We start from the raw sequence: 25,982 nt of genomic DNA on the forward strand, positions 1-25,982 counted from the left end.
TACTTGTTATTACACTTTATTAAAAGACTTGTATTCCCAAACCCCCCCCAAAAAGAACAAAACTACAAAACCAGATCTCATGAACAAGAGGGGAAAAAAAATTACAAAACTTAAAACTCACTGGATTTCACGAACAGTGTGAGCACTTGTATTCGAGAAGAACTCACACACAAAGTGGTCGTATCTCTGTGGTAACAGTGTGAGTATTGACTATAGTTGGACTTTAAGATTTATTGAAACGCTGAGTTTGTGATCTAAGTATTTCTTTTTCATGTTATTGGATACAATAATCGATCCACTACTGATGATATCATTAGGCAACACCCCCTCTCCCGATGCCTCCTCCTCTTCCTCCTCGAGAGAAAGGACCTACAATAAGTCAACAAACAAGAGGAGAGAGTTATTAAAGAAGTAAAGCATGAGCTCATCAGTTTTACCCCACACTGTTACTTTTCATGTCATATGCTGCTTGCTGCACTTAAATAAACTGCTTTATCATCACCCTCTGAGTGACTGGAATCTGTTTTCTAAGAGCACAATTATTCAAAAGTGATCAAGAAGGCAAAAAACTGTCCTGTTTCTTTGTTCTGGTCCCATACCTCTGCGGCTGATTAATCTCCCTCTGGTTCCTCTGCTCGAAAAGCTGCTTATCTGCGACTGACTTGTAACGGCGCGGCGCTGAGTAACACTGCTCGTGTCTGTGTACATTTAAAAAAAAAAAAAAAAAAACACACACACACACACACACACACAAAGAAGCTTTCAGAGAGGAGCCAAACAATAAGAAACACACTTTTAGCAAGTTATTACACAAAGATTAATGGCGACAGATACTGAGAGTCCCTTTTCTTTTGCAGTATCACTTATGGTTGGTCTGATACGTTCTTTAGGTTTAAAATAAATAAATAAATAAATAAATATCAACCCAAACCAACACAAGTGATGAACAGCTGCAGCCCATTTTTGGTTGTCTCTATTCGCAACGAATAGCAAGGATTTTAATATTAAGATTAGTATTTCAATAAGGAGGGTAAATCACCAGGGTCTTGGCTGGTGGATGGCAGTGATGCATCATCACTTTGCTGTCCTGTCGCCTCCATGTCTGCCTGGCTGTCCAAAGAAGATTCAATGCCTTGCCTGGAAGAAACCAAAAAAAAAAAAAAAACAACACACACATACAGTTAGAGATGTCCTGCAGCTCTACTGTTGTGTCCATATGTTTATTGTTTAACTTCCTAGAAACCAAAAAGCCAGAGTAAAGTATGTTTCCGTGTAGTAACCGCTCTTCTCCTCCATATTTTCAGTGTTGCTGATGTTCGGGTAAGGAGTGAACAGGAAACACATCCCAATAAAGGAAACTATTCATGACAGAGATTATATGTCGCTAAGAGCTTGTAGAATCCAATTCTAAACAGTTTTAGACATAATTTTATAAATACAGTGTTTTCTAAGGATGTTTATTCGATTATCCAACCATTCTTTTGATTGCTCTGAGAGGAATTACTCATTCACTTTGAATGAACATTCTACCTAAAATGAAAAACTAAAGCCTACATGAAAAACCACCAACAACAACAAAAAAAAGATTCAGATCCGTCAGAGCTACTCACCCATCTCCTTCCTGTTCCATGAAGACCTCGTCTCCATCGTCTGCAGCAGCCGCCATCCCAGTGGAGGCAGTTACCATGGGAACCGACTGGGAAGCCATGTTGTCACCGCTGTCTGAAGGCAGCGACTCTGTGAAGACCGTCACTGACAGAGATGAAGTAAGCACACAATTATCCAGCATTCACAGACTCAACTGTTAGCATGTTGCAGGCTGCTACATGTGTCCAACATATTTACGAGTTTATTTACCTGGTGCAGCCACCTGTAAAGGTGTTGTGGGGACACTCCTTCCTCCTCCATCTTCATCATGAGCAGCCAGGAAAAGAGGGGACTCGTACATACCCAGACCTACACATGCAATATTATAACACAAAAGTGTTCAAATCTGAGTTTGGATCCACCAAAACAAAATGGTATGAGATGTTATCTCATGTGCGTGTTATACCTCCTTGAGAGGCCAGCTGTCCCAGGTCAGAGTGGGAGGCTGATGTCTGAGGCAGCAGGTCTTCTGGGGGTCCAAACCTGAACCTGGTGGAGAGACCTGCTACCTGAGGAGAACTGAAGACATCAAAGACAGACATGATAGAATTACGCTCACAGCTGCATACATTAACACACACCAAATGCAACCAGAATACACCCAGAAACACTAAAATCTGTAAAAAAAAAACAAAAAACATTTTATAACATGTCACATGCTGTATACAATATACTGTAGATAAATGGTGGCAAAGTTTATAGAAACATTGAAACAGAAATTAATCTCTCGCTTAAAACTGCAGCAACAAAATCCTATAAAAGAAAAATAAATAAATGAAAAAAATGAAAAAAGAATCAAGTGCACGTTTAATCCGTGTTAATCATACTGTATAGCTTCCGCGAAGCCATCAGTGCGGTGTGGGACAACCAGAGTGGGAGTACTGGGAACCATTCTGTCGTCATCATCAAAGAAAGGCTGCTGAAACACAAGCAAACAATGACAGTTAACGGTTTACCTCGCATTTGGCACACATGAAACAGCATGTATGATCCAGTTTGGGCGAAAGTCTTACCATAGTGCCTATTCCAGGAGTCAGCTGAGGCCCGCGTCCTGATGATGGTCTGCGCAGCTGAGAGGACTGCCTCTGCTACACAAGCACACATCAGCACCCTCAGATTATTCTACAGATATGTTTATATCAACATGCCACTCTTTGTTGCCCAGATGGGTTTTTTTCTTTTGAGTTTATTATTATTAAAAATGTGGCAGTATGAAACAGCAGCAACAGTGACAGCAAGTCAACAATTCGACATCTTGCGACACTGGAGGGACTGTGTGTTCAAATGAAATGACCTGTGTGTGTGGGGGTCCAAGTTCAGCTGCTGGGGGCTGGATGTAGAGCCGGGGTGGCAGAGGGTGGGGTGGCCTCCGTGTGTGGGGCAGGCGGGGTGTGAGTGAGGACGAGGAAAGTGCAGAGGAGGAGGTTGGGGGTTGGTGTATGGGGTCTCTGGGGGCTTCTGACTCTATGACATCATTGCTGCCTTCTTCTGAAAGAGACAGACGGGTCACATCAGTCGATTAAAAGCAGGATGCATGAAATCAGTCCACAGACCCGAGTTGGCGCTCACCGCTGTGTGTCGCCTCAGAGGCATGCTGGGAACCTGTAGACGTTCCGCACACATTGTCCTCGCTGTTTGGACCTTCTGACGGCCTTTCTTCCTCTCCCTTCTCTTCAGCTTCCCTGCTCTCCTCATTGCTCTCCTCTCCTCCCCTCATCCCACTGTCAGCAGCATCATCGTCATCTTCATCTTCCTCTCCGTCCTCCTTGAACCGAGTCAGAAAGAGAAAGCTGGGAAGTTAATTCCTGAAAATAGATATTAATATCACTATAAACAAAGACATTTTCATGAGATGATAAAGAAGACAGACCCTTTCTTCTTCTTCCTCCTCCTCCTCCTCCTCTTCGTCTTCTTCTTCTTCATCCTCCTGTTTCTGATCTACCTCTCTGCTTCCGCGGCTTTCGCTGTCCGTGTCAATCACAATCACTTCCCGAATTAATGCAAAGTCCTGGGAACCCAGATCAGAGGGGACAGACTGGGAAACTCCCTCATCCTCGGTTTCTTCTGCCAAGACGGGCAAGAAAGTCTCCTCTGGGAGCTCCTACAGAGCAAAAAAGAAGATATTCCATAACGCGTCTTTAATTCAAAATACATCAATTATTATTAATTTATTTTTTTAAAAACTCATAAACATCACGATGCCCTTTAAGGCATCTTTCAGGCTACCCTCCAAAAGCCCACTCGCTTTGTCAGTCACCAGTAGCTGGTCCTCAGCAGACACTACATTTGAAATTTCTTCCCCCAATATTTACCCAAAATACCTTCCTCTGAAATGCATCTATAAATGTTTGAATGAAAATTCCTTACACTGATCTACAGATGTTTTTTTTTTTTTATATCCAAAGCAGCTTACAGTTCAGAAGGATTTAAATATCTTTCGGGCATGATCGTACTGACTAAGTGCTGTAGAGCTCAACTCAGCAAAGATAACAAGAAAGAGGGGGGGGGGGGGGGTCACTCTGCAAGTCCATTCTTATCTAAAATTCCAATAAAAAGCCAACCTATCATTTGCCAGGTTTGTTTAGTTGATAACTGACCCGACTGTCATCTGGTGAATTCTGTAGTTCTCCTTCGTCCCTTAGCTCTCCATCCAGTTCCTCATCTCCTTCCATCTGTAACACACAAAATGACACAGCTGTAATAACGCAATAAGTATGTGGTGATTTGGTTGGTGTTAGAACTAAACATGAGGAAGAGCCATATATCTGGAGGTTGATATAACTATCAAAGGATTTAACTGGCTTTTATTACTTCTGTATTAAGACTAACCATACTATGTATTGCTCCATGCAAGAGTAGAGGTCTTGTCGATGGGGGGAGTACATGTTGTACTGGTCTGTTACAGCAAGGAGAATTTAGAACTTTTAAGATAATAAGTCATCCTTTGTTTCAGTCCTCATGTGTGGATTTTAACTCTAGTTAATGATTGAGAAAAACAAGTTGGCAGAAATTTGTTTTCTGGCTCAGACACTGACACCACAGCAGCTGAGCCAGCTGAGGCGGTTCAGGCATCTAACCAGGATGTTATTTAGAAGGCTTCTGAGGGAGGTACCATGTATCATCCACCTGGAAGGACATAACTCTTAAAAGTGAAAGCAATTAAGTGGAAATCTGGAAGAGCGCTCGCCCCAGCTCAAGCTTCATTCTGTTCGCTTCTGGTTGCCTCTCGCGGCTCGCAGAGCGCCGCAGCTTCTTGGTTGCCATTGCTTCTGCTGTGTGCCGCTAATCCTGGGATACTCCATTTGTGCTTAAATGGAGTATCGCGTCTTTCTCTAAATACAGGTTTATTTTTGGAAAAATTAATCGAAAGATTTTAAATGCATTTGTTTCATAATCCAACTCAATTTGAAAATGATAAAAACAGAATAAATCAATAGATGTAAAAATCGAACATGCTTGTTTATCTTTAGTCTTTCACACATTTTAAGAATTATAAAAAAACTAAATATAATACATGTGAGAATGAAAGGGTGCAAAATAAGCAAGGCTGCATAATATATTGAATTTTTATCATTACTACAATATCAACATGTTCATCATCTATACTGCAGAAGACTGCAATAAAATATAGGCCATGGTCATGGTAAACGTTTCACTTGGGCTGAATAACAGGACAATCGCAAATGTATTCATCAGGACTGCATTCCACCTCGACTAAGTTGTGCTTTTGTGCATGTTCAACAGCTAACAAACACGAGTGAGGATGCAGCCCTGTTAACACATCTGTTTCACACCATATTTGAAGTATTTCTTTATATATTGTAAAATCATATCACAACAATTGAGCAGAGTATTTTGAAAGTGCCTTTGGTTTGGTTCAGGATCTGTGTGTGTGTGACTGTGTGTGTGTGTGTGTGTGTGTGTGTGTGTGTGTGTTTACCTGCAGTGCCATTGATGGTTTCAGTCGAAGTTTTTTACTGGTTGGAGGTGTGTGAGAACTCTCTGGCCTGTTTTCGTCCTCGTCTTCCTCATCGTCTCTGAGTCGCTTTGAACCTGCTTCATTAACAGCAAACACGTGTGTCATGACATCAAGTTAGCAACAACAGTGAAAACACTTCACTTTTGTGTCCTGTAAACGTGTTTTATGAGTATGTGCAGAGTTTCAGGGTCGACGTCTGGTTTGAGGGACTGTCCTCCTCACCTGGTCCTATCAGAGAGGAGGATGTGGACGGCCGCTCTGCCTCCATGCTGGACCCTGCATCCTGACTGGCTGCCTGTTGCTGAGTGGGCTGGACGAAAGCTGTGGCCTGCGTGCTGGTTGGCTGAGTTATGGAGGTGGACGTGTTTACCAGAGCAGAGCTGGTAGAGTGTACAGAGGCTCCTGCACTCGTCTGAGCTTCAGAGATGAACACAATTCCCTCTGAAACGTCCCATGTGGGGTTTCACCATTCAATCATTAGTAAGTGAGCATTGATGTGAGACCATTTCTAAGCATCATCTTTATGGGTTCAATATATCCCAATACCAAGATCTACTTTTATTTTCATCATCTGCTTCATCTTACCCTCTTGACTTTCAGTTTGTGTTGTCGGCATTACGGTTGCTGTAGGTGTGGGGATGGGGACAGTTGCCGGGGTAACCATAGGCCGGATACTGGCACGAGGCGGGGCTTTACTACCAGTGGAGGGGCTTGGCTTGTTACTTGGAGACGGAGTACTTGGGGTGGGCCGAATGTTGGCAGTAGGAGGCTCAGAGAGGCTTGAGCTGATGAAGAAACGGTGCAAAGTCAGCAGTTTCTATGCTCAAGCAGCTTTTATTGCTCAGAATTTCAGCGAACTACTTTAAGTTGTCATGACTTTTAGATCATTTCTAACATGTTTCTGAAAACATACTTATTTGTGCAGCTACAGCCAGATCTGACTGAATAGTCCAGTTTACATTCATTCAGAAAGGTCTCTGGTGTTGGTGCATGCAGATGTCTTTTTGGATTACCTTCCCCTCTCTTGAGCAGGACTCTTCAAAGAAATTTGCCTCTGGTCTGAAGATCTGGCCTGATCACCAACCTATTGTAAAAAGATGAAAGAAGTGAGTCAAGAGGACTGAAGCACAGAGTGTTACAAATGTATGATTAAAGAAATCAGATCACAGCATTTCAAGAAGATTAGATTTTAGTTTGAATGTCCTGAAAAATGTTTTTAATGCTTTTGGGAAAGAAACAAAGAGGAGAAACAAGAAAACATTTGAAATGAGAGCAAGACATTTTTTTTCTTGCAAGAAGTGGAAAAATGCAAGGTCAATAAAAGTTAAAGGTGATAAATTGCAGCTAATTAGAATCACTGCATAAATTATGACATAAAGGAACTATTTGACGAACAAGTGCACACAGGACTGTTAACCTTTTCAAGAGCACAGTTGTTCAAAGGCAGGTTTCCATTATGTTGTTGTGATAAATGTTTAAAATTGATTCTAGAAATATTACACTTTTTAATCATTATGACCTCATGTCAAAATGCATTTTCATGAACTTCTCAATGACCTCGATACTAAACGAGTAGTTCTAATTTGGTGCATTTTGGTGGGTGAGCTCTTTAATGATGGGTGGCTTTAAATGGTGGACCTCGGTGTTCATCGTGTACCTTGGACCCACTCTGGTCCTGAGGCTCCTCTCTGGGGTCAGAGTGTGCTTGTGTCTCTCTCAGTTCTCTCAACTCTCTGTCCAGCCGCAGAAGTCGTCCTTCATACTGAGACTTGAGGGCGCTCATTCTCACCTCCTGCTCCTCCTTAGTCTGTTTCAGTTCTTCAATCTCCTTACTGAGCTGCTCTTTAGCTTCTACATGTGAAGGCAACAAAATCAAAATGAGATCTCAAACTAATATATAAAAAAAACCAAAAAAAAACACGTCTACTTGCCAACTTTGCCAGCATGTCTGCCCTCCTGAATGTTGGTGCAAACTTACTGTTGACTTGGGTGATTTTAGCTTTGGCTGCAAACATGATCTTCTTTGTCTTTTCCTCTTTCTCAGTCATCTGCTGCTTGAGCTGCTCCTCTCTGCTCTTGTTCTCAGACAGCTGCAGAAAAACAGAATTGACAAGTATTTGAATAAATTGTAAGCAGATGTGTTTGATCATCAACGATGCAGTTATTAGTTAAAAAGTGAAAATCCACACTACACAGTTTAATCGGCTCATGGTACCTCTCGTTTGAGTTTCGCCAGCTCATCTTGCAGTGCCTGGTTAGCATTAATGGCTGTATTGGCATCGCTTGCCTGGGTGGACTGGGAACTCTGGTTCTGGTTGGCCTGGCTAGCTTGAGGAGCCTGCTTAGCTTCAGTTAGCTGCTCCTGCAGACGCTTGACGTCTGCTTCACGCTCAGCAAACATCTAACAAAAGAGTTTAAAATTTAAAAAAAAAAAAAAAAGGCATTTACAAAGACTGAAAAAACATGAGACATGCAATATGAACATAAAGAAAAAATGATGATTTAAGAACAGACTAAACAACAGATAGAATAGGAGCTAAAGGCAATGCAAAACCAAAGTATGATTCGATTCAATTTTCACATAACAAAAAGTTAAAATATAATCTTAAACTTGTGGCGTACCAAGTAAGCTTAACCCCACAAAAAAAGAGCTTGTTCACTTATATGTCATAGACTAGTAAAATCATACCTACGTCTATTAAGTAAATAGAATGTTACAACCAATTAAGAAAGTATGAATAGCTAAGTACTGATTTCTGAATACAATTAGATAGGGGTGCGCGATCTGACGATATAAAATCGTGACTGGCGAGGAAGAGTGGAGAATCGCAGGCGATCTACCAAATTAGAGAAACCGTATAGATCGCCTTTGCCAATCAGCGCAATGATTTATTATTATTTTTTTTAATGCTGGTGTATGGTGTGTGTCCCCGTTAAAAGACACGGATACAGATGTCCAGTTTGTGGTGGATTTATTTGGCTGTGGTTCTTCTGGCATTTACACACAATAAACCCAGGGTGTACAGGCTAATGTTAGGTGAAAACAGCAAAGGGAAAATTACAAGCTGTTCACTGCTGGATCGGGAGGAGAAACGAAACTTTACAGCGACATCGTCTCACGCACAGGTGCGGTACATTCAGGAACATCGGAACGTCTATGGTACGTTCACGAACGTTGGACGTATGAAAACTCACCGTAAAACACAATATGAACTAGAAATGCACTCAGAGAGTGCAGACCTCCGCCAGGTCGCGCCACCTTGTGGCAGGTCGCAAGATTGCAGCACGAACAGACAGACAACCAACAGACTCGGGCGATCACATAACCTCCTTGGCGGAGGTAATTATTGTATTTAACTGAAAATAACCAAACAACATGGGCTTTCTAACAGGTGGAGTCAAGTCGTCATCAGTGGTTCGTTTTTCTAGTTCCGGTTGCTTCACTCTCACTGTGTCAGATGTCATTAATTAGATCATTATTTTTCATCTTGAATTGGCTTACAGTTGAATTACAATGTGTTGATTGCCAAATTCTTTCTTTTACTCCTTAGCTCTTCTGTGGTTCAGCATGTCGACTTAACTCTACTGTAATTGGTCTTTCTTTTTTTTTTTGGATGGAAGATCGTGATAAAAAAATCGAAATCGTGATTTTATGCAAAAAAATCGTGATACAACATTTTTTCCATATCGCCCACCCCTACAATTAGAGCCTTTTACCAACCTTCTGCTGGCTGTCCAGCTGGCCTTCAAGCTCAGTCACCTGTTGGGAAATAAGGATGTATTCAAATATTAATATTTTACTTGTTACTTCACTAGAAATATGTACAAAAGATAATGCATAAATAACCCCCCCCCCCCTCCATACCTTACTCTCTGCTTGGCTCAGAGCAGTCTTGAGATTGTTCACTTCCTGGTTGTGGCTCTGCTGGCTGTCCTGATTGGTCTGTTGAAGCTCTTTCTGTTTAGCAAGATTCTGCTGCAGGGCCTCTTTAGCCTGCTGGAGCTCCTTCTGGATCTGCTGAATCTGGTTCTGACGGGCCTGAGCTTGAGTTTGTGCTGACTTAAACTGGTTTTGTACCTTTACGTTGGAGAGGCAACGGTTAGGCTGGTCAACTTGATTTAGTTCAATGTCCACTAATATTAGCATTACAGAAAACAATGGGAACATAAATGGCAACATCAACAACAAAAGACTGAAAAATGACTGAAATCTTACCTGCTGGCTGTGGTTCTTTGCTTGTTGAAGCTCCTTCTGACTCTGGGTCAGCTGGTTCTGATTCTGAGACAGCTGTGACTGGACCTACAAAGACAAACATAAGAAATTGAATACGGTAATGTGTGGGTTGATGAATGCCATTTTCTCACTAACCCATCATTCCAATGGATGCGGTTGCATCTATCATCGTCACTGGTGTTGGTCTCGCCCACTCTAGTAAATACCTGCATTTCTGCCACACATATCGTGGCGTGTTTCTCCAAAGCGTTCTAAGAGTGGCTCTGAGATACACACAGCTGGTCCATTTTTGTCAGAAATCACATCAACTAACACAGACTAGATGAGTTACAGAAAGTCACAATAGTAGAAAACCAATTGTAAACAAGTGATTGCGATTACTGAATTTTGCAAATGTAACGCTAATGTGACAGTCTACAGTTGCGTATCCATTCTCCCATTTTCTTTACCCGTTTAATCCAATTCAGGGAGGTCCACCCTGGACAGGTCGCCAGTCCACAGGGTCACACAGAGACATAAACCATCCACGCTCACACTCACACCTAGGGTCAATTTAGAGACACCAATTAACCTAATGCATGTTTTTGGGCGGTGGGACGAAGACAGGAGAGAGTCCACGAAAACACGAGGAGAACATGCAAACTCCACACAGAAGGGCCACAGCTGGGAATCGAACCAGGAACCCTCTTGCTGTGAGAAGACAGTGTAAACCCTTCTACAGTTGTGCAAATGCTAATTTTGCATTTAAAAAGCTCTCGGTGTGAAATGAACCTACACAAGAGACCGAACAAAACCCAAATTACGTCACAGAGGTCTCTGGTGGATACAGGGTGCAAGAGAGAATCCAGCATATATGTAACTGTGTTCCATCTTGTAGCGCAGACCTGCAGCTGACTTAGCTTAAAACTACTGTGCGGTACCTGTGTCAGCTGGTTTTGGATCTCCTGGAGCTTTTCCTTGCTCTGCTGGTTTTCCTTCTGGGCAGCCTCCAACTCCTCCTGGGACTTCTGGGCCTAGTGGAACAAATAAACTCACTTAGGCTTTCTTAGGTGTTGTTAAACTTTTGACAATCAGAGCCAACACTGAAAAACTGTGCTGCTGACTCCAGAAGACAAATAAATAACGGTGCTTGGAAGACAAATACAACAGGAGAGTGTCTTTCTTCACATGTGATAAGTGTGATAAAATTAAAGTTACTAGGAAAAGCTGATAACTTTTCATAGGCAAACTAGACTGTAATTAACCAAACTTTTTTTCCCTTTACAATTCTTGTTGTGAATAATTATGAAAACAAGATTGTTGAGATTAAAATAATTCAATATGTGTCTGCGTTTCGTTTTGTAATGAGGCTTTAATTTTGTGTTGTGTTCTAAATCAAGCGCACGCCTTTCCGTTACAGTGGTTACCTCTTCCTGAAAGCCAAAGCAGTTTCTCTGATTGAGCTCATCTGAAACTCAAATTAACCAATGCAGCCGTTTGGAAACAGATTGAATTAGAGTCCAAAAAGAAACAACCAGCCTTTGTAGCTCACCTCCTCCAGTTTTTTTTGCACTTCTTCTTTCAGGGTGTTAAGCTCCTCCCGGGTCTTGCCAAGCTCTTCCTGGGCTTTGTTCAGTTCCTGCTGTGCCTCTTGGCTCGGAGCCGCCACACTTCCTGCCTTTGCAGTCGTTTCACTGACCATCTAAGACACACAGACACGTGAATACTTATTACAGCTTTCGCACAAACTCAATCGGCCCTAACGGTTTCCACCACGGTGGTCACACCTTGTCATGCTGGACTTTGAGCTCGTCATACTGAGTCTTGTATCGTCGTCCGATCTTCTTCACTTGGGTGATGGTCCTGTTCTTCTCCAGAATGTCGTTATTTTTGGTTTCCACGTCTTTCTTCAGAGCGTCTCTCTCTGATGTCAGGCGGGCCACGGAGTCTTTGAGGGCTTGCAGCTGAGCATGAGTTGAATTACTGCTGGCACTGGATCTGATTGACACAATACAGGAAGCCTTTACGGAGTGTTCTGGCTGCCCAAAGATCAGCTGTGGTCATTTAGGCATCAAAGCCACAAACAACTACAAAACAGAACAGAAACTAGAAAAAACATTGAGGCTTTTTTTAAATATGCTAGACTTGGAATGCGTGTAACCCCCATAGTGTCTACTTGCGAGTGTGTTTTTCACCTGGCCAGTTCAGCCTTCAGCTTGGCTGTGTCTTCAGCCAGCTGCGAGATGCGTTTTTGCTGAGCCTCTCTCTCGGTGGTGAGCTTCTGTTTCTCTTCAACATCGCTGTCTTTCTGTTGACTGACCAGTTGCTGTGGAAACACACACATTCAATTCAAGCCAAACTTAAAGGAATAACAGATAAAGCCAAAACTTTGGCAAACTGAAAAATATAGCTGTCGCAAACACAATCTGGTGACGAGACTGCATGAGGTTAATAATGATGTACTGCATTAAAAGACATAGAATCTACATTATTCATTAAGGATTTGGTTTGCTTGGGATTTTTCACAGTTTTATCTGTCCAAGAAATTCTATTCCAGAGCCTTAACATCTTTAAGATCATATTAATTATAAAACTGTGAATTGAATACGTTTTGGTAAAATAAAAAAAGATGTGTCAGCGTTGACATTTTACCCTGATCTAACTCTTGTTCGTACACCCTCCTACCTGTGTTTTGGCCTTCCATCGTTTGAGGTCTTCTTCCAGGAGCCTCTTATCAGCCTGCAGGGAGCCATTCTTCTCTGACAGTATGGACAGAGAGTTATGCAGTGGGCTGATGTCCGACTGGAGCTTTGACACCTTGGTAAGACAAACGGTAGGTAGAAAGTTGTGAGTATTTTAGCTCTTGCCAGAGATGAAATATGTAAGAATAATGGCTTAAAAAATAATTTAAATTAAAATGGAATCTGCAAGTGACGGCATTCAGTCATTGGTAACATTTTTATTAACGTTTTATTACAGCTCCAGTGCTTTGCTCTTACTTTAGCCTGAGCCTGCTGAAGCTCCAGCTCCAGTTTATCTCTGTTGATTTTCAGCATCCTGTTGGTTTCTTGGAGAGCACTGATACTCTCCATCCTCTTCAGCTGCTCCTGCTGCTGGGCCAGAGTTTTTGTTGTCGCCTGAGAGAAGGAAGAAGCCAAACAGTTCAAATCATAATGATGAAACAACATTTGTTTAGGTATTCTACTTTGTCATAAAGTACTTCTGTAGCCCTTTTTAAACACCCTTATTCACAACCTGAAAAGGGTACAGATTCTCTACAGTCCAACATGTCCACAATTTAAAATAAATGTGCATGGAATGCACTCCAGGCCTGCCAAATGTAAATGTGTAAAAATAAAGAAAACTATATAAATGTAAAAGTAAGAATTTAAAGGGTCTCAAACCTGCATCTTCTCCCTTTCAACATTCAGAGCTTCCTGGAGCTCCTTCAGTTCTCTGTCTTGGTGTTCCACTCGCTGTTTGTAGCGAAGAGCTTCTCCGTCAGATGCTTCAGATCGAGCGATAGCGATTTCCTTCTCCCGCCGCACAAAGCTACACCACAAAGGCAAACTAAACTCAGCCCTAATTTCATACCTCCAAGGCAAGAGTAATGGAAGTTTCTTTGAAATAAGGCTTTTACTTGCACAGCTTATACACCATTTATACACAAACTTCTGTGTTGTCAAAAGTTAACACAGAAACGCATGCAACTCCGTTTTTTTCCCTTTGGTCTTACCGGAGTATTTCGAGTAGCTGTTCGGTGGTCTTTCCCTCCTCGCTGAATGAAAGGTCAAGCTGCTGCTGCTCCTGTTGCTGCTGCAGCTGGTGGCTCCTGGTGGCCATCTCATCCATCTGTTGGTGCAGGAGAGCGTTCTGCTTTCCCAGCTCCTCACAGCGGCGGCTCTGACTGGACAGCTCCTCCTGAGGGAGAATTGACTCTGTTATGACCAGAAATGGCATTTTCCTAACTTATGTTCAATTTTACGTGAAATAAGTAATAACACAATGCATTTAGAGGACAGACACATAGTGTCGTCAAAGCCTACTTTAAGCTGTTTTTCCACTGTGTTCCAGGCCGCAGTTTTCTCCTGCAGCTGAGAGGTGATCTTCTTCAATTCTTCCTCCAACTCCCTCTTACGTGCTGCTTCTTGTTGGGATGTTTTCTTCAGCTGCTGCAGAGCCTCCACATCAGCAGCATGAAGCATTAGCTCTCGTTCGTACTTAGCTTGAGCTTCTCCGGCAAACTTAGTCTGCGAGGTAAATGGAAGGGTATAGTTAAGTGTGATGATCTGACTAAGGGTGAAAAACCGAATCAAACACTGACAGCAGGCCCTGATTATATTAACCTGTGTGTGTGTGTGTGTGTGTGTGTGTGTGTGTGTGTGTATGTGTGTATAAATTAACCTGCAAGAGGCTGTCCTGTTTGGCCTTCTGCTCCATTGTGACAGCAGCAGCGGACCTCTCCAGAGCCTCCTGCTGCTCTGCCTGGCTGGCCTTCAGACAGCGTTGCAGCTCACACAGCTGCACAAACAGAGGAAAAATGACTACAAACACACACTTACAGTCCATTTCTTTGACTAATTAAAAGGTTGTTTCTCCCGTTTAAAATATGTTTAAAGACGTTTAAAATCAATCAGTGTTTTCTGAAATAATCTATTAACTATTACAGACTTTCAGGCCAGAGCCTAATGATCCATATCTGAAAAAAAATCAGCATCTGCTAGAGCAAAACCGAAACCAGTTGGAACTATACTGCAGAGTATATGCGTGAAGATTAACGTGTGAATGCTAAGATTTATGTGGTCCATGGGTTGGCAAAATTGAGCTCAATCAATCCTTAAATTCTTATTTCTATAATTCAAAATTTAAGACCATAGTGCATAAGAGTGATAAAACTTGCACTCGTTGTCATGTTCAGCAGAAAAACATCACAGGTGGAATCTCAGCTGTGTGCCTCTGTGACCTTTATAAACAGGCTCACTTGTTTTTCCAATGCGTCCACAGCCTTTCGTCTCTCTTCTTGGTCCTGCTGCTTCATTTTCTCCAACTCCAAAATCCTCTTGTCCAACTGCTTCTGCACTTCCTCCGACTCCTTCAGTCGGCCCTCCAGAGGGGAGCGTGACTGAATAATACAGAGAGTTAAATATGCATGTGTCTGGACAGCCGCGTACGGCTAACAAAGAGGAGGAGCATGTTGATCACAAATAAAAGAGGAATACCTCCTTCTCTTTTTTCAGACTGTCCTCCAGAGTCAACACCACAGATTTGTACTGCTCAACAGTAGAATTGGCGTTCTTCAGCTGCTCAGACAGCTCAGTGTTCTGTTCCTCTGCACTACGCAAAAGACCCTTCAACTCTGAGAGCTCCTGCTCCGACTGGCTCGGCTGCTGAGAAGCTGCTGGTACTGGAGAGCGTACTGTTGGAGACAGAAGAAGCCACTTTAAAGCAAAAAGGACCGGTGATCTTTCAAAGCTTGCTATATACATAAAGAGAGACTGTTATGCTGTATTGTCTGTAAGCAGACATGCCGTTTACCTCTCAGCGGTGCTCTGATGCCTGCGGCTCTCGTAGCTGCGCTGGCCGTATTGCTGGAGGAAGTAGCAGCCTCGGAGGAGGAAGCAGAAGCCAGCTGCGTTTTCAGTGTAGCTACCTGCTGTTCAGAGCTACGCAGCAGCTCCTTGGTCTTCTGCTCCAGGTTGATCTGGGTCTCCAGCTTCCTCTTTGTTTCTAACAACTGAGCCTACAGAGAAGGATGTGAGGAATAAAAGGTTTTACAAGAGAAGATTACTGGAACTGGAATAATATTGATAAAATGTTACCGATATCATAACCGGTTATATCGTCCATGCTGTGTCAAAGAACCCTTTATCATATGAAAAAAATACATATAAATGAAAGTAGAATACTTCACGTACATCCATAGTGCGTCCAAGGGCATGTCTTTTTGCAACTTCCTGATCCAGTCTGGTCTTCATTGAGGCCAATTCTGTCTCCAGCTGTTCTATTTTGTTGTTGAGTCGCTGGTGCGTCGCCGTGTCTGTGCGCTCCATAGTCAGCTGAACAATTATGAGAAAAGTAGGAGAAAGAACATGTGAGAAATCGAGAAACAAAATCAGCTCATCAAGTCGATACAATTTGCATTCCAGATGGTTTAACAGTTAATGTTTATGTTAAATGCAATTACTGCACAGTACGTTACAAAAAAAAAAGTAAACATTTCAAAAGTTATGGCACAAAACATACACATAGGGCTTGTTTGAAATGGGGCTATACAAGACTCCTACTGGGGAGCCCACTTCATTTTATTTGGCCAGCCTCTGAAAGATGCCACTAAAAATGGGCTTCTTCCAGTTTCAGAAGATATCAAACCAAGTAAGTTGAATTTCTTTAGCCTATACTTTACTCAATATTTTGACCTCAAAATTACACCAGTACATGCCTGAGCCTGATGCTTATCTAAAGTGTGTAAGAGTGGACAACTGCACCAATGCAATAAACAACTTTAGCCCCAGATTAAATTGATCATGCAGCAGTTGATTGGCAAAGAAGATGTTCAAATCAGGATGCTTCTTTTGTTGCTATGATACCTGTATAGTCTTGAGGTTGCTGAGCAGCAGGTTCTGGTTACGTTGTTCGGCAAGCATGGCCTCTTTGTCTCGACCGAGTCGAGACTCGGCCTGTCTTAACATGTCTCTCTCTTTAGTCAGGTTCTCCACACGCACCTACAAGCAGGTGAAAATAATCAATTACTGAGAAGAAAGCAGAAAGAAAACAAAATATACAAGTTTTTAAGAGACTGGAACTCAACTGTGATTGAGTTATTCAAAGCTCAAGAGAGAAATAACAAGCATTGTAGTTTAATAGTGACAAATTGCCCATATTTTGAAATCAGCTTGTAGGTACTCCAACATGAAAAACTATCAGCTACAATGCGACAACACAAAACAAGAAATCTTTATAAAAACAGTCATTAAGACAATAAACCCTGCTGTGTATCATGCATCATCTCAATTTCACTGCACTCGTTTTAGGAAAACCTTCTTAAAACAACGGGGTACTCATATGCACATTTAGTCTGTACATTTGGGATTTTCAGGGCAGGTTTACAGTCCACGATGGAGCGGAACCCAAGAAGAGTGGGTGTTTAAGGTGAACAATGGCTGACCAAACCCTTAACTCTGCAAGGTTATAAATAGGCCTACTGGAATGGATTAGGCTCCACTGAACCAACCATGCTGTCAAGCTGTGTATCTGACAACCAGCTAAAAAGAAAAAAGCTGAAATACAGCACCACTACAGACTGGGCAACACAGCAGCTTAGTGAATAAAATGTGTGCTCAGTGGACTGAAGCAACAAGTTGGCAATCCCGTACAGCTGTTACTGCAGAAGTGTATGTGGATGTATTGGAGTTAGACACCATGGATAATAATTCTGACAATTCTGAAGTCAGAGTGCAGTGGACCTTCTCTGGGCACTGCATCCTCTGGAGTAATTATATTCTGTAGACAGTGATAAAGAGTAGGGGATCACATCAAAGATCCATCTTTATTTTTTACCTGGTAGTTTTAAACACTTTCACAGGAGACAGCTGCGAGCAACAGATATACCATTCCCCAATATACTTCAAAAATGATTATTCCATCATCATAAACATTGCAAAATGTTCTATTTCACAGTGTCAATAATATCTAGTTATGTTTCCACTTGAACTCCTCTTCCTCACCTCCTCCAGAGCCAGCTTTTCATTAGCCTGTCTCAGGTCCTGGCTCATGGTGTGGATAATGTGCTCGTGCCGTTGGGTTGTTGCAGCCAGTTTCTGGTTCCTCTCTTGTAGGGCGGGGATTTCTCTGCGGTATGCTGAAACAGTCTCTTGGAGAATCTCATACCTGACAGACACAAGAACACACTTAGCAAAAGTGCATGGATCTCAGGGTGGGGTAACAAAGAAGCTACAACAGGACACAACATACAAAAAATAAATACATTTTAGTACTTTTTAACTTTAACACACCTCTTATTGCTGAACTCCAGTTGAGAGGTCAGCTTGGCGTGGCTGGAGCGGAGTTGTGTGAGCTGCCTCTGCAGCTGATCATTTGTTTCATTCAGCATCCTGTCGTTTTCTGCCTTCTCCTTCTTATACAGGGTGAAGGCGTCATTGAGCTGGGAACGCAACAAAGACACATCCACTCAGAGCAGTAACAGGATTTAGATTTCTACTCCTTTGTTCACCATTTCATTTAAAACTTGGGAAAATGCACTTGCATACACATGCTTGTTCCTACCTGCTTTAAAGCCGCTTTCGTCTGAGCAGTCTGTGCCGACTCGGCAGCGGCTGCTCTCTGAGGAGTGGAGCGAGTAGCTGGGACCGAAGAACGATCACGTCCAGGGTTGGAAAAATAGTCTTGACCTGCAGACACGCATGGAAACTTGATTTAATCCAGTTCACCAAAAGTCCTCACAAAGACACTACATTTATCATCATTTTGGTGTCACCTTGAGGAGGCAGGCTGAAGCCGGTGCTCTGAGTCAGCAGAGTCTTGTACATGTCTCTCTGCCTGGCGCTGGAGTCTGCCAGTTGTTTCTGCTGGTTCCTCTCCTCTCTTAGCTGCTCCACTTCTTTCTGAAGTTTGCCCATGCTGGACTCCAGCTCTGATACGCTGGAGGAAATAGATCATTCATAAATGCTTCGCATCAGAGATATTCTGTATGAGGCCGTTAAAGCCAAAAAGTTGCGAGCCAACTTGTTGATACAGCTAATAGTATGATGCCCTTTTTTTTTTTTGTAGCTGATGCAGTTTAGCATATCAAAACAAACTCAGGTAAATGACACTCTTTGCATCCAAAAAAATTCACACCCTGACACCGTCTCTGAACGAAAGGCGATGTTTGGGATCCGTCTCCGTCATCTACACTGAAAGCTTTCAGGCACTTTAATGAGTACAACAACAATCTGATCCACAGCATGCCTCACTGCTCTTTCTCAATGCAACTGCAATCTACTGGTCCAAGTAGTGGATTTTGAAATCTAGTATTACAAAACTGTGACTGTCAGATTGTAAATCATTCACCAAAAATGTTTTTTTTAACTAAGACTACAACAGCACAGGCAAAGAGAAAACAGCAACAGCATTTCTTACCGTGCTGATGTCACGCTGGTCTGCCGTCTGTCCTTCTCCTCCTCCAGCTCCCTCAGCCTTCCCATCAAGCTTTGGTTCTGCTTCTGAAGCTCCGCCACGCTGCGGAAGGACAGCTGGCACGGGTTGATGACCTCAGAGGTACTGGATATGTCAGTGGAGCTGCCATCGTCTTTGGTCACCTTATTTCCTCTGGCTTCCTCAAGCTCCACTAGAAGAGAACACAACTGGACCAAAGACACACTAATCAGTCATAGATTTATTTGTCAATCGCATAAAAATTAATTAACAACCCCAGGGATTATAATTAGAATAGACTAATTAGCAACCAAACAGCCATTTGAACATTTTCTTATTCCACTAAAAGAATTACAACATTTGGAAATGTGGCTAAACAGAGATTAATTACCTGTGTAGATGTGTCCTCCAGCTGTCTCTCGACCCTCAGTTTTTCCCTGTCCAGGTCATCACAGCGCTGCTTGGACTCTTCTATCTCCTTCTGCAAGCTATAGATCTCCTGGCAGCAAGAAGGTAAGGCAGGATGAAAGTTTTACAAGTCGTTACCCAAAGACAAACAGTGAATAAATATCTTAATGAAACAACTAACGCACCGTTCGAGCTTGTTCCAGCTTGCTGCACAGGCAGGCCATGGACCTCTGCATGCTCTCATACTCCTCTCTCTGGCGCTTGAGAACCGGCGCTTTGCACTCCACCTCCTGGACGATCTCATCCAGGACCCTGCTCACTCTCCCGGTCTCCTGCTTCTCAAGCTGCAGCTTCGTCTGACACTCGGCATACGCGTTATACAACTAAGGAGGACAACAGAGAGGGGGGTATTATCACCTCATAAAACACAGCATCAGGGGAGGTGCATTACAAAGTTTGACTCAAGAGAGTGAGCACTTCTGTAGAATTGAGCTTAAAGCTTGTTGATGAATATCTGCTTGAAAAACAGAGACTACGGTTATGTGTTGCTAGAAACCTTGATAAATATAAACGAAATAGGGTGCTGCCACGGGTGCCTAATGTGGTGATTTACTTCTGCTTGATTTGGCTCTTTAATTAATGTATTCCTAAATTTTAAAAAAAAGGGCTTGTGGAGTGTACATTGATACTGCAAAACATTTTTCTGACAGACATGTTCTACCATGGTAAACCCTACTGACTCACATCAAAGAACTTCATGCCAGGCTTGACAATTGCAGCGATGGCAGCTGCTGAGGGACACATGGAGTCCAACTGTTCCTCGGTCAGAGAGGGCCCGCCTTGAGCAAATAAGACCCAAACAGGACAAACTCATACTTTCATGTTAAATATAAAACATTTCAGATGTGTGTGTGTGTGTGTGTGTGTGTGTGTGTGTTCACTTACAGCAGCGTTTGCCTGCGCCCTTCAGTACAGCATTTTCCAGCTCCTTTTCCATTTTCTTTATCTTCTCTCTAAGTTCTGCCTCAAGCTGTGTCTTTAGCTCTTCACCCCCCGACACCTTCTTCTCTAGGACCTTGTTGGCTGCAAAGACAGCACATCCATCACATACAGGTACTCAGTGATGTTCATGTGGAAATCTACACTTAAATGTGCAAAAACGAGAGACGTTTTCCTCATTAAGGGCAGAAGTGTGCCAAAAATCGTCTTTTAACGGTGATTATTTACCGATTTCAATTTAAACTTGTTTGATAGCAAACAATAGTGAGGATGGGGCTAGTTTTCGTCAGAAAGTTTCTAATTGGCAGATATATCAACTTTTCATTTAATGACCTAGACATACTGATCTGCACATTCTAGACTTTTCTGAAAGCAGGACTCCTACCTTCCCCTGCGTCTTTAACCAGCTTGCTGAGCTCTTCCAGTGCTCTGTTTAGCTCTTGGTTCTTGGCCTCCATGTCAGTCGCTGCCCCCTACAGAACAGCAAACAATGTTACATCCCAACCAGACGCTAACAGGGCCTAACCTATACTGAACATGAATTAGAAATGATCATACCAACATTTAGTCTAAGAGCTTTGTAGTTTCTCTGACCTTATAGAGAGAAGACAACTTGACATGAGCGTTGAGCTCATTGCGGTATTTCTCCTCCATGACACTCTGCTCATCTTTGGCCTGGAGAGACACATAGACAGTTTACACAACAAATACGACATACGGTTTGTGTACACACACCAGAATTAGAAATAAAAAGTTTTTTTTTCCCAAATAATTGATTAGTCAATCAATTCTATTCACGATTAACCATTTAAAACATCAGAAAAAAGGACAGATTCACAGAGACCAAGGTTTCAGCCAAATATTGATTTAATCCATCATTAAACTGCCAGTTTGATGCTTTATGTTGATATTTGATTGTTGCCATCTTGGTCTTTTGGCAGCCAGAAGGGAGCATAAGTGATCGAGGGTAGGGCTGGACAGTGATACTTGAAACCTGAATAGACAAAACTGTGCATATTTCAGGACTATTGACTAATTGCTGCATCATTTTCAAAATTACAACCAGGAAACAGATCGAAATGAGTGAATCTGGCAAATGACACCGTGGTGACTCAGTACTTCATGAGAGAAAATGATGATTGACAGCGTTTCCGGCAGTGGCGTGACATTTCAAAGTGTAATCACCCCAGCTCTGAGCCTAAAGCCACCCACTGCAGCATTATTAAAAAAAAAAAGAGTTAAAGAAAGAGTTGGGAGAGAGGGGTTGGGTAAGGGCTGAGGAGGAAGACGGAGTGTGGCACAGGTACTGTATGTGAGCCAGGATTTGCTTGGTGACACGATCCTCAGTGGGCAGAAAGATGGAGAGTGACAAGTCGCAAGATTCAACTTCTAACACACCGACGGCTGTGCTGCCGTACCTGGGATGAAAAGCTTCCAGTCTGTCACAATGCTGACAAACATAAGCCCATCAAGATCACAGCAGTGGCACAGTCCTGACAGAAAACCTTCTGTTGTTGTCACTTATATGTCAGGACTGAACCACTGTAGTGATCAGACGGAGCTGGTGCACCATTCGGATCATAGCACTGTGACAAAGGATTGGAAGTTTTCTATCCCAGATAGAGTACAACAAATATTCCGGCTCCTTTCAGAGCATGGAGCGTTTGTGACTGTGTTGCTTATGCATCCGTACACTGAGGCGCGTCTCTTACCCTGTGTCCTCAGGACAGAGGGTGACGTTCATTTATTAGTTTGTTATGTTTTGCAAATACCTGGAAGTAGTTATTTCAAAGTAAGTGAATAATTTGCCTTTGTCTCACAGTGGGACTTATCAGACCCAAATTCCAGATTCCAAACAATAAAATACTATTCAGTTGAGCACAAATTTTCTTCACTTCATTCTTCCACCTGTTGACAAACTGTCAAAGATAAATAAAACTTTTTTGTCCCCCTTGTTACTGTATATTCAAGCTCATCTGTCCATAAAATCCTTATCTAAAGACGTTAATTAGTTGACTTTACCTGTTTGAGTTTCTTGTTAAGGTCTTCGGCTCTTTTACTCTGGCTTTCGCTGGTTTCCCTCAGCAGTGCGAGCTGACTTTCCAGCCTGGTCACCTGTGGATGAGTAATGCTATTAGAACAGCCTTAAGATCTGTGGACAGAACAAAACCTTGCCACTACATCGCTGCATACAGTATTTCACAATCAACAACAGTGTTTGTGTGCAACCTGCTCATTGCTGCTCTTCAGACTGCCCTGCAGCTCTAGTATCTCTTTGCCCTTCTCTCTGTTGGTGCTCAGCAGTTCTTCAGTTTTGGTCTTCAGCTCTGCAGAGAACCACTCCATCTTATTCTCCAGTAACTCTTTCTCCTGGCCCATGCGTTTCTCTTGATGCTACGACACACAACATCAGAGACATCTTTTGTTCATAATCAACGTTTCTTCTTGTGAGGTAAACTGCTTGTTCGGGTAACTCCACTATCAGCTTTACCACTCAGCTGTGGTGGTTTCTAAGAATTCTGACATTTACCTGTACAGAAGCTGCAGATGACTCCATGTCATGCAGCTTTAACTCCAGCTCCACCTTGATTTTGTTCGCCTCTGTCAGCTTCTCGTTCAGACGCTTGGTATCCTCTACAAAAAACATAAAGTATAAAAATGGAGGCGATGCTGCATGTTAATGGACACAACGTCTGTTACCTCTGTTACATCTGCGTGTGAAGCCGATATGTTACCTGTCAGGTTCTCCACCTCCTGCGTTCTCTTCTCCAGCAGCCTCGCCAGCTCTCTCTTCTCTGCCTCGATCTCATACTTGGCCTTGCTTTGCTGCAGAGACACACACATATTTACCCACTATAACACTACTCAGTTTCTCAAGCCCCGTTAACAAATGGCCGTCTATCAAAACCGACTTAGAAATGAAAAAGTAGAGGTAAATGTGTAAAGACTATTGCTACATCTATATTTTAATGCCAGGTATAGTATAATGTTTATTGCATTACACTAAATGTTATGAAGAAGGAATGGTTACTCTTTGTAAATAGTTCAGTTAGGACTGCGGCACGTGTAAACAGTCTTCTTTGTGGATATTATTGTAAGATAAATACAGAGGATATTTTAAGGCAAACGTAATGTAGATTACAGCTGAATGTATCTGTAGCTTTGAGTCGTGACATTCCTGTAAACTGTAAGGTGTACAGTTATAGTCTGTGCTAACCCCAGCACAGACTATAACTGTGGATGTTAACCGGCTTCTGGCTCTTGTATCTTAATATTATTCAGAAACTGAATTAATGATAAGGACACTACAAAAACACACTCTCACTGATTTAAAGTTTGTTTAATGGGATGTTGCCTCTGGATACATTATTTGAAACAGTGGAGGATGATTGGAGAGGGTTTGAATTCTGTTTGATTCAGTAGAAGGTGTTCGGCTCAAGCCTTTTAAACACAAACACCACAGAAAACCGATAATCAAGAGTAATTCAGGGAGATCTTGTCTGGTATGTGCGATTACCTCTTGTGGTGGTTTGTCTTCATTGGTGTCACCTTCTATTCCTTTGAGAGTACACAGCTCCTCACCTGAACACAGAGAAGCATTTGTGTTTCTCTCAACCAAGAAAACCAAAATATTCAGAGTGTCTTTAACCATTCAGATGAAAGTAAATGACTTTGAAACGGTATGTTGATGCTTTACATCTGATTCAAAGAAATCTACTGCATACTTAAAGTCTACATTGTCTTAAATACCATCACCATTACTAAACAGAGCAGATAAAATGAAATACTTGGTCAACAATTTCACACATGCAAAATGAAGATACCTGCTGTTGCAAAAAAGAAAGGATGTGTCAGAACTTACTGAGTTTTTTATTTTCCTCTTTCAGGGTCAGCAGCTCTCTCGTGGCTGAAAGTATCTGTTCCTGACTCTCTGCCAGTCTCTTTTCGATGTCGAAATACTGCTGCTCTGTAGTGGAACAACAATAAGTACACAAAGTAAATATGAAATGTTCATAATTCATTCATATTTGATGAAAGATTTCCATTTTCCCACTCACTATTGTATTGGTTAAAAAAAAAACATTGTCAGTAATTACTGTTCAACTCTGTGAACTGGCATCATACTGTACATTTTAATTGAAAGTGTGTCGCTACAAATATCTAAAGCACTTACAGAGTTCATACTATGTAGGCACCTGGAGGTTTTCAAGACACAGACTGACTAGATAGATGAAAAAGATAAATAAACTTTATCCCTCCCAAGCTAGGAAAAGCATCACTCTGTTTCTGCAGAATTTGACAGTTCTCGTTTAAAGTGTGTTGTAATTATAATGTAGCAGGAATTCAAAAGAGCTGTACGCTTTCTTTAATACAAAATCCCATTAATCACAGAGACCATCTTTATTGCGCCAAACTTCACTTACATTTCTAGCAACATAGCGTTTACTTGTTTAACAAAAAACATAAACACACCTCTAATGTTTGAAAGACGCTTAAAAACTATTTGGGAGTTGTTCCAAACTTCGTCATTAGCGCAGCACACTGATCAGAAATGCTTTAAACACAATGTCATGTTTAAATCTCGTATGCATCCCTGTCTTCCGCCAAAGCTAGCTTTAGCATGATATCGCTGCTAACGTTAGCGGACAGTTATTTACTGGAATGAATCACAACCTAGACAGGTTTTTATGCCAAATGTAACAGAAATGGATTTTTGCATTTCGTAGCTCGGCCCAATAATTCTGTCGCAGCTGACACGACAGTGAGCTAAGTCACATTGAGCTGGATGAAGTTACTCACCACTGTCGGCTTTGAACCGCTCATGCTGCGTCTTGAGCGCGTCGTTAGCATTTTGCAGCTCCGTTACAAACTTCTCAAGTTTGTTTTGGACACCTTTCGGGAGTTTGTTTAACTCCGTCCTCTCTAGAGCCTGCAGCAAGACGACCGCCATCTCCGCCTATCCTCCAGACAAGTGTAACCCAAACTTGACGCCAAACTATGATCATGAACTATGCTAAGCCTGATATGAACGAAGAAAACGGGTCGCCGCATTCGTACAAAACCCGGAAGAGTATCCTTGACTTTCAAAATAAACCTCTTCCTGAAGGCAAGCTAACACATTAAAGGTCAGAACTCGACATTTATGTTAAAAAAATACCTCCATACAATACGACATAGACGTGCGACGGAAATACGTAAATCAGCAAAGCATTATAGGCAATTGTGTTTTATTGGCTCCGCTGACGAACCACTACCAGCTGTTAAGATTTAAAGAAAGCTGACAGCTTTCTGGCTTATATTTTGCTACTCTCTTACTTCTTACAGGTATATCTCCAACCACACGTGGAATTTCTTATAATTCGCACTGTAAGCTCCTTTGAATTCGTGTTTTGTCACCTTAATTCAATGTCATGGTTATAAGGAGAGAAATAGAAGGCACTTTTGCCTCTAATGCCAGAAACTGCCCTATTTTGGAGTAGCCATAACTCAGCCTTACGACATCGCAGAGACCTCATTCAAAGTTTATATGTGACAGGAGACTCTCGACTTTAACTAAACTAAAAAAATATTTGTATTGGACGG

At 42.1% G+C, this 25,982-nt stretch overlaps 2 protein-coding genes across 5 annotated transcripts in view; one reads left to right on the plus strand and one right to left on the minus strand.

The window, feature by feature from the left end:
- Positions 1-25,480, minus strand: LOC142399190 (nucleoprotein TPR-like). 4 transcript variants are annotated; one of them, XM_075483699.1, is made up of 55 exons: positions 25,200-25,480; positions 24,262-24,366; positions 23,917-23,981; positions 23,135-23,225; positions 22,930-23,033; positions 22,629-22,793; positions 22,422-22,514; positions 20,994-21,074; positions 20,785-20,872; positions 20,346-20,483; positions 20,145-20,239; positions 19,586-19,783; positions 19,384-19,491; positions 18,978-19,201; positions 18,334-18,497; positions 18,123-18,247; positions 17,852-18,000; positions 17,564-17,726; positions 16,427-16,561; positions 15,755-15,895; positions 15,375-15,579; positions 15,059-15,255; positions 14,821-14,961; positions 14,244-14,360; positions 13,886-14,089; positions 13,576-13,760; positions 13,244-13,391; positions 12,839-12,976; positions 12,525-12,656; positions 12,035-12,165; positions 11,627-11,837; positions 11,392-11,541; positions 10,781-10,873; positions 9,843-9,926; positions 9,492-9,704; positions 9,348-9,386; positions 7,842-8,027; positions 7,605-7,716; positions 7,284-7,477; positions 6,640-6,710; positions 6,212-6,411; positions 5,849-6,067; positions 5,588-5,700; positions 4,245-4,319; positions 3,518-3,748; positions 3,217-3,412; positions 2,942-3,135; positions 2,661-2,735; positions 2,475-2,566; positions 2,054-2,166; positions 1,858-1,956; positions 1,611-1,752; positions 1,040-1,137; positions 600-698; positions 1-369 (listed from the first exon to the last, which is right to left on the minus strand). In XM_075483699.1, the coding sequence occupies exons 1-55, from the start codon at positions 25,348-25,350 to the stop codon at positions 314-316; spliced, it is 7,536 nt and encodes a 2,511-aa protein (XP_075339814.1). In that variant the 5' UTR covers positions 25,351-25,480; the 3' UTR covers positions 1-313. The 4 variants fall into 4 exon arrangements, with proteins under 4 accessions (XP_075339814.1, XP_075339815.1, XP_075339812.1 ...); XM_075483700.1 differs by having other exon boundaries at positions 2,942-3,132; positions 5,588-5,703; XM_075483697.1 differs by having other exon boundaries at positions 5,588-5,703.
- The window catches only part of odr4 (odr-4 GPCR localization factor homolog), a 59,281-nt gene continuing 58,695 nt past the window's right edge, over positions 25,397-25,982 (plus strand). Inside the window, exon 1 of the mRNA XM_075483703.1 lies at positions 25,397-25,525. The gene's annotated coding sequence lies outside the window, so the exon portion shown is untranslated. The remainder of the gene's footprint in view (positions 25,526-25,982) is intronic.

The sequence above is a fragment of the Odontesthes bonariensis genome, chromosome 14, assembly GCF_027942865.1.
Source record: "Odontesthes bonariensis isolate fOdoBon6 chromosome 14, fOdoBon6.hap1, whole genome shotgun sequence".
Taxonomy (NCBI): Eukaryota; Metazoa; Chordata; class Actinopteri; order Atheriniformes; family Atherinopsidae; genus Odontesthes; species Odontesthes bonariensis.

What these genes read in the sequence shown, in the direction of transcription:
- LOC142399190 (XM_075483697.1), bottom strand. Translation starts at nt 25,350, where the DNA reads ATGGCGGTCGTCTTGCTGCAGGCTCTAGAGAGGACGGAGTTAAACAAA. An exon ending in AGAGGAAAATAAAAAACTCA is followed by an intron (nt 23,982 to 24,261) that starts GTAAGTTCTGAC and finishes CTCTGTGTTCAG; the next exon opens with GTGAGGAGCTGTGTACTCTC. An exon ending in AAGACAAACCACCACAAGAG is followed by an intron (nt 23,226 to 23,916) that starts GTAATCGCACAT and finishes GTGTCTCTGCAG; the next exon opens with CAAAGCAAGGCCAAGTATGA.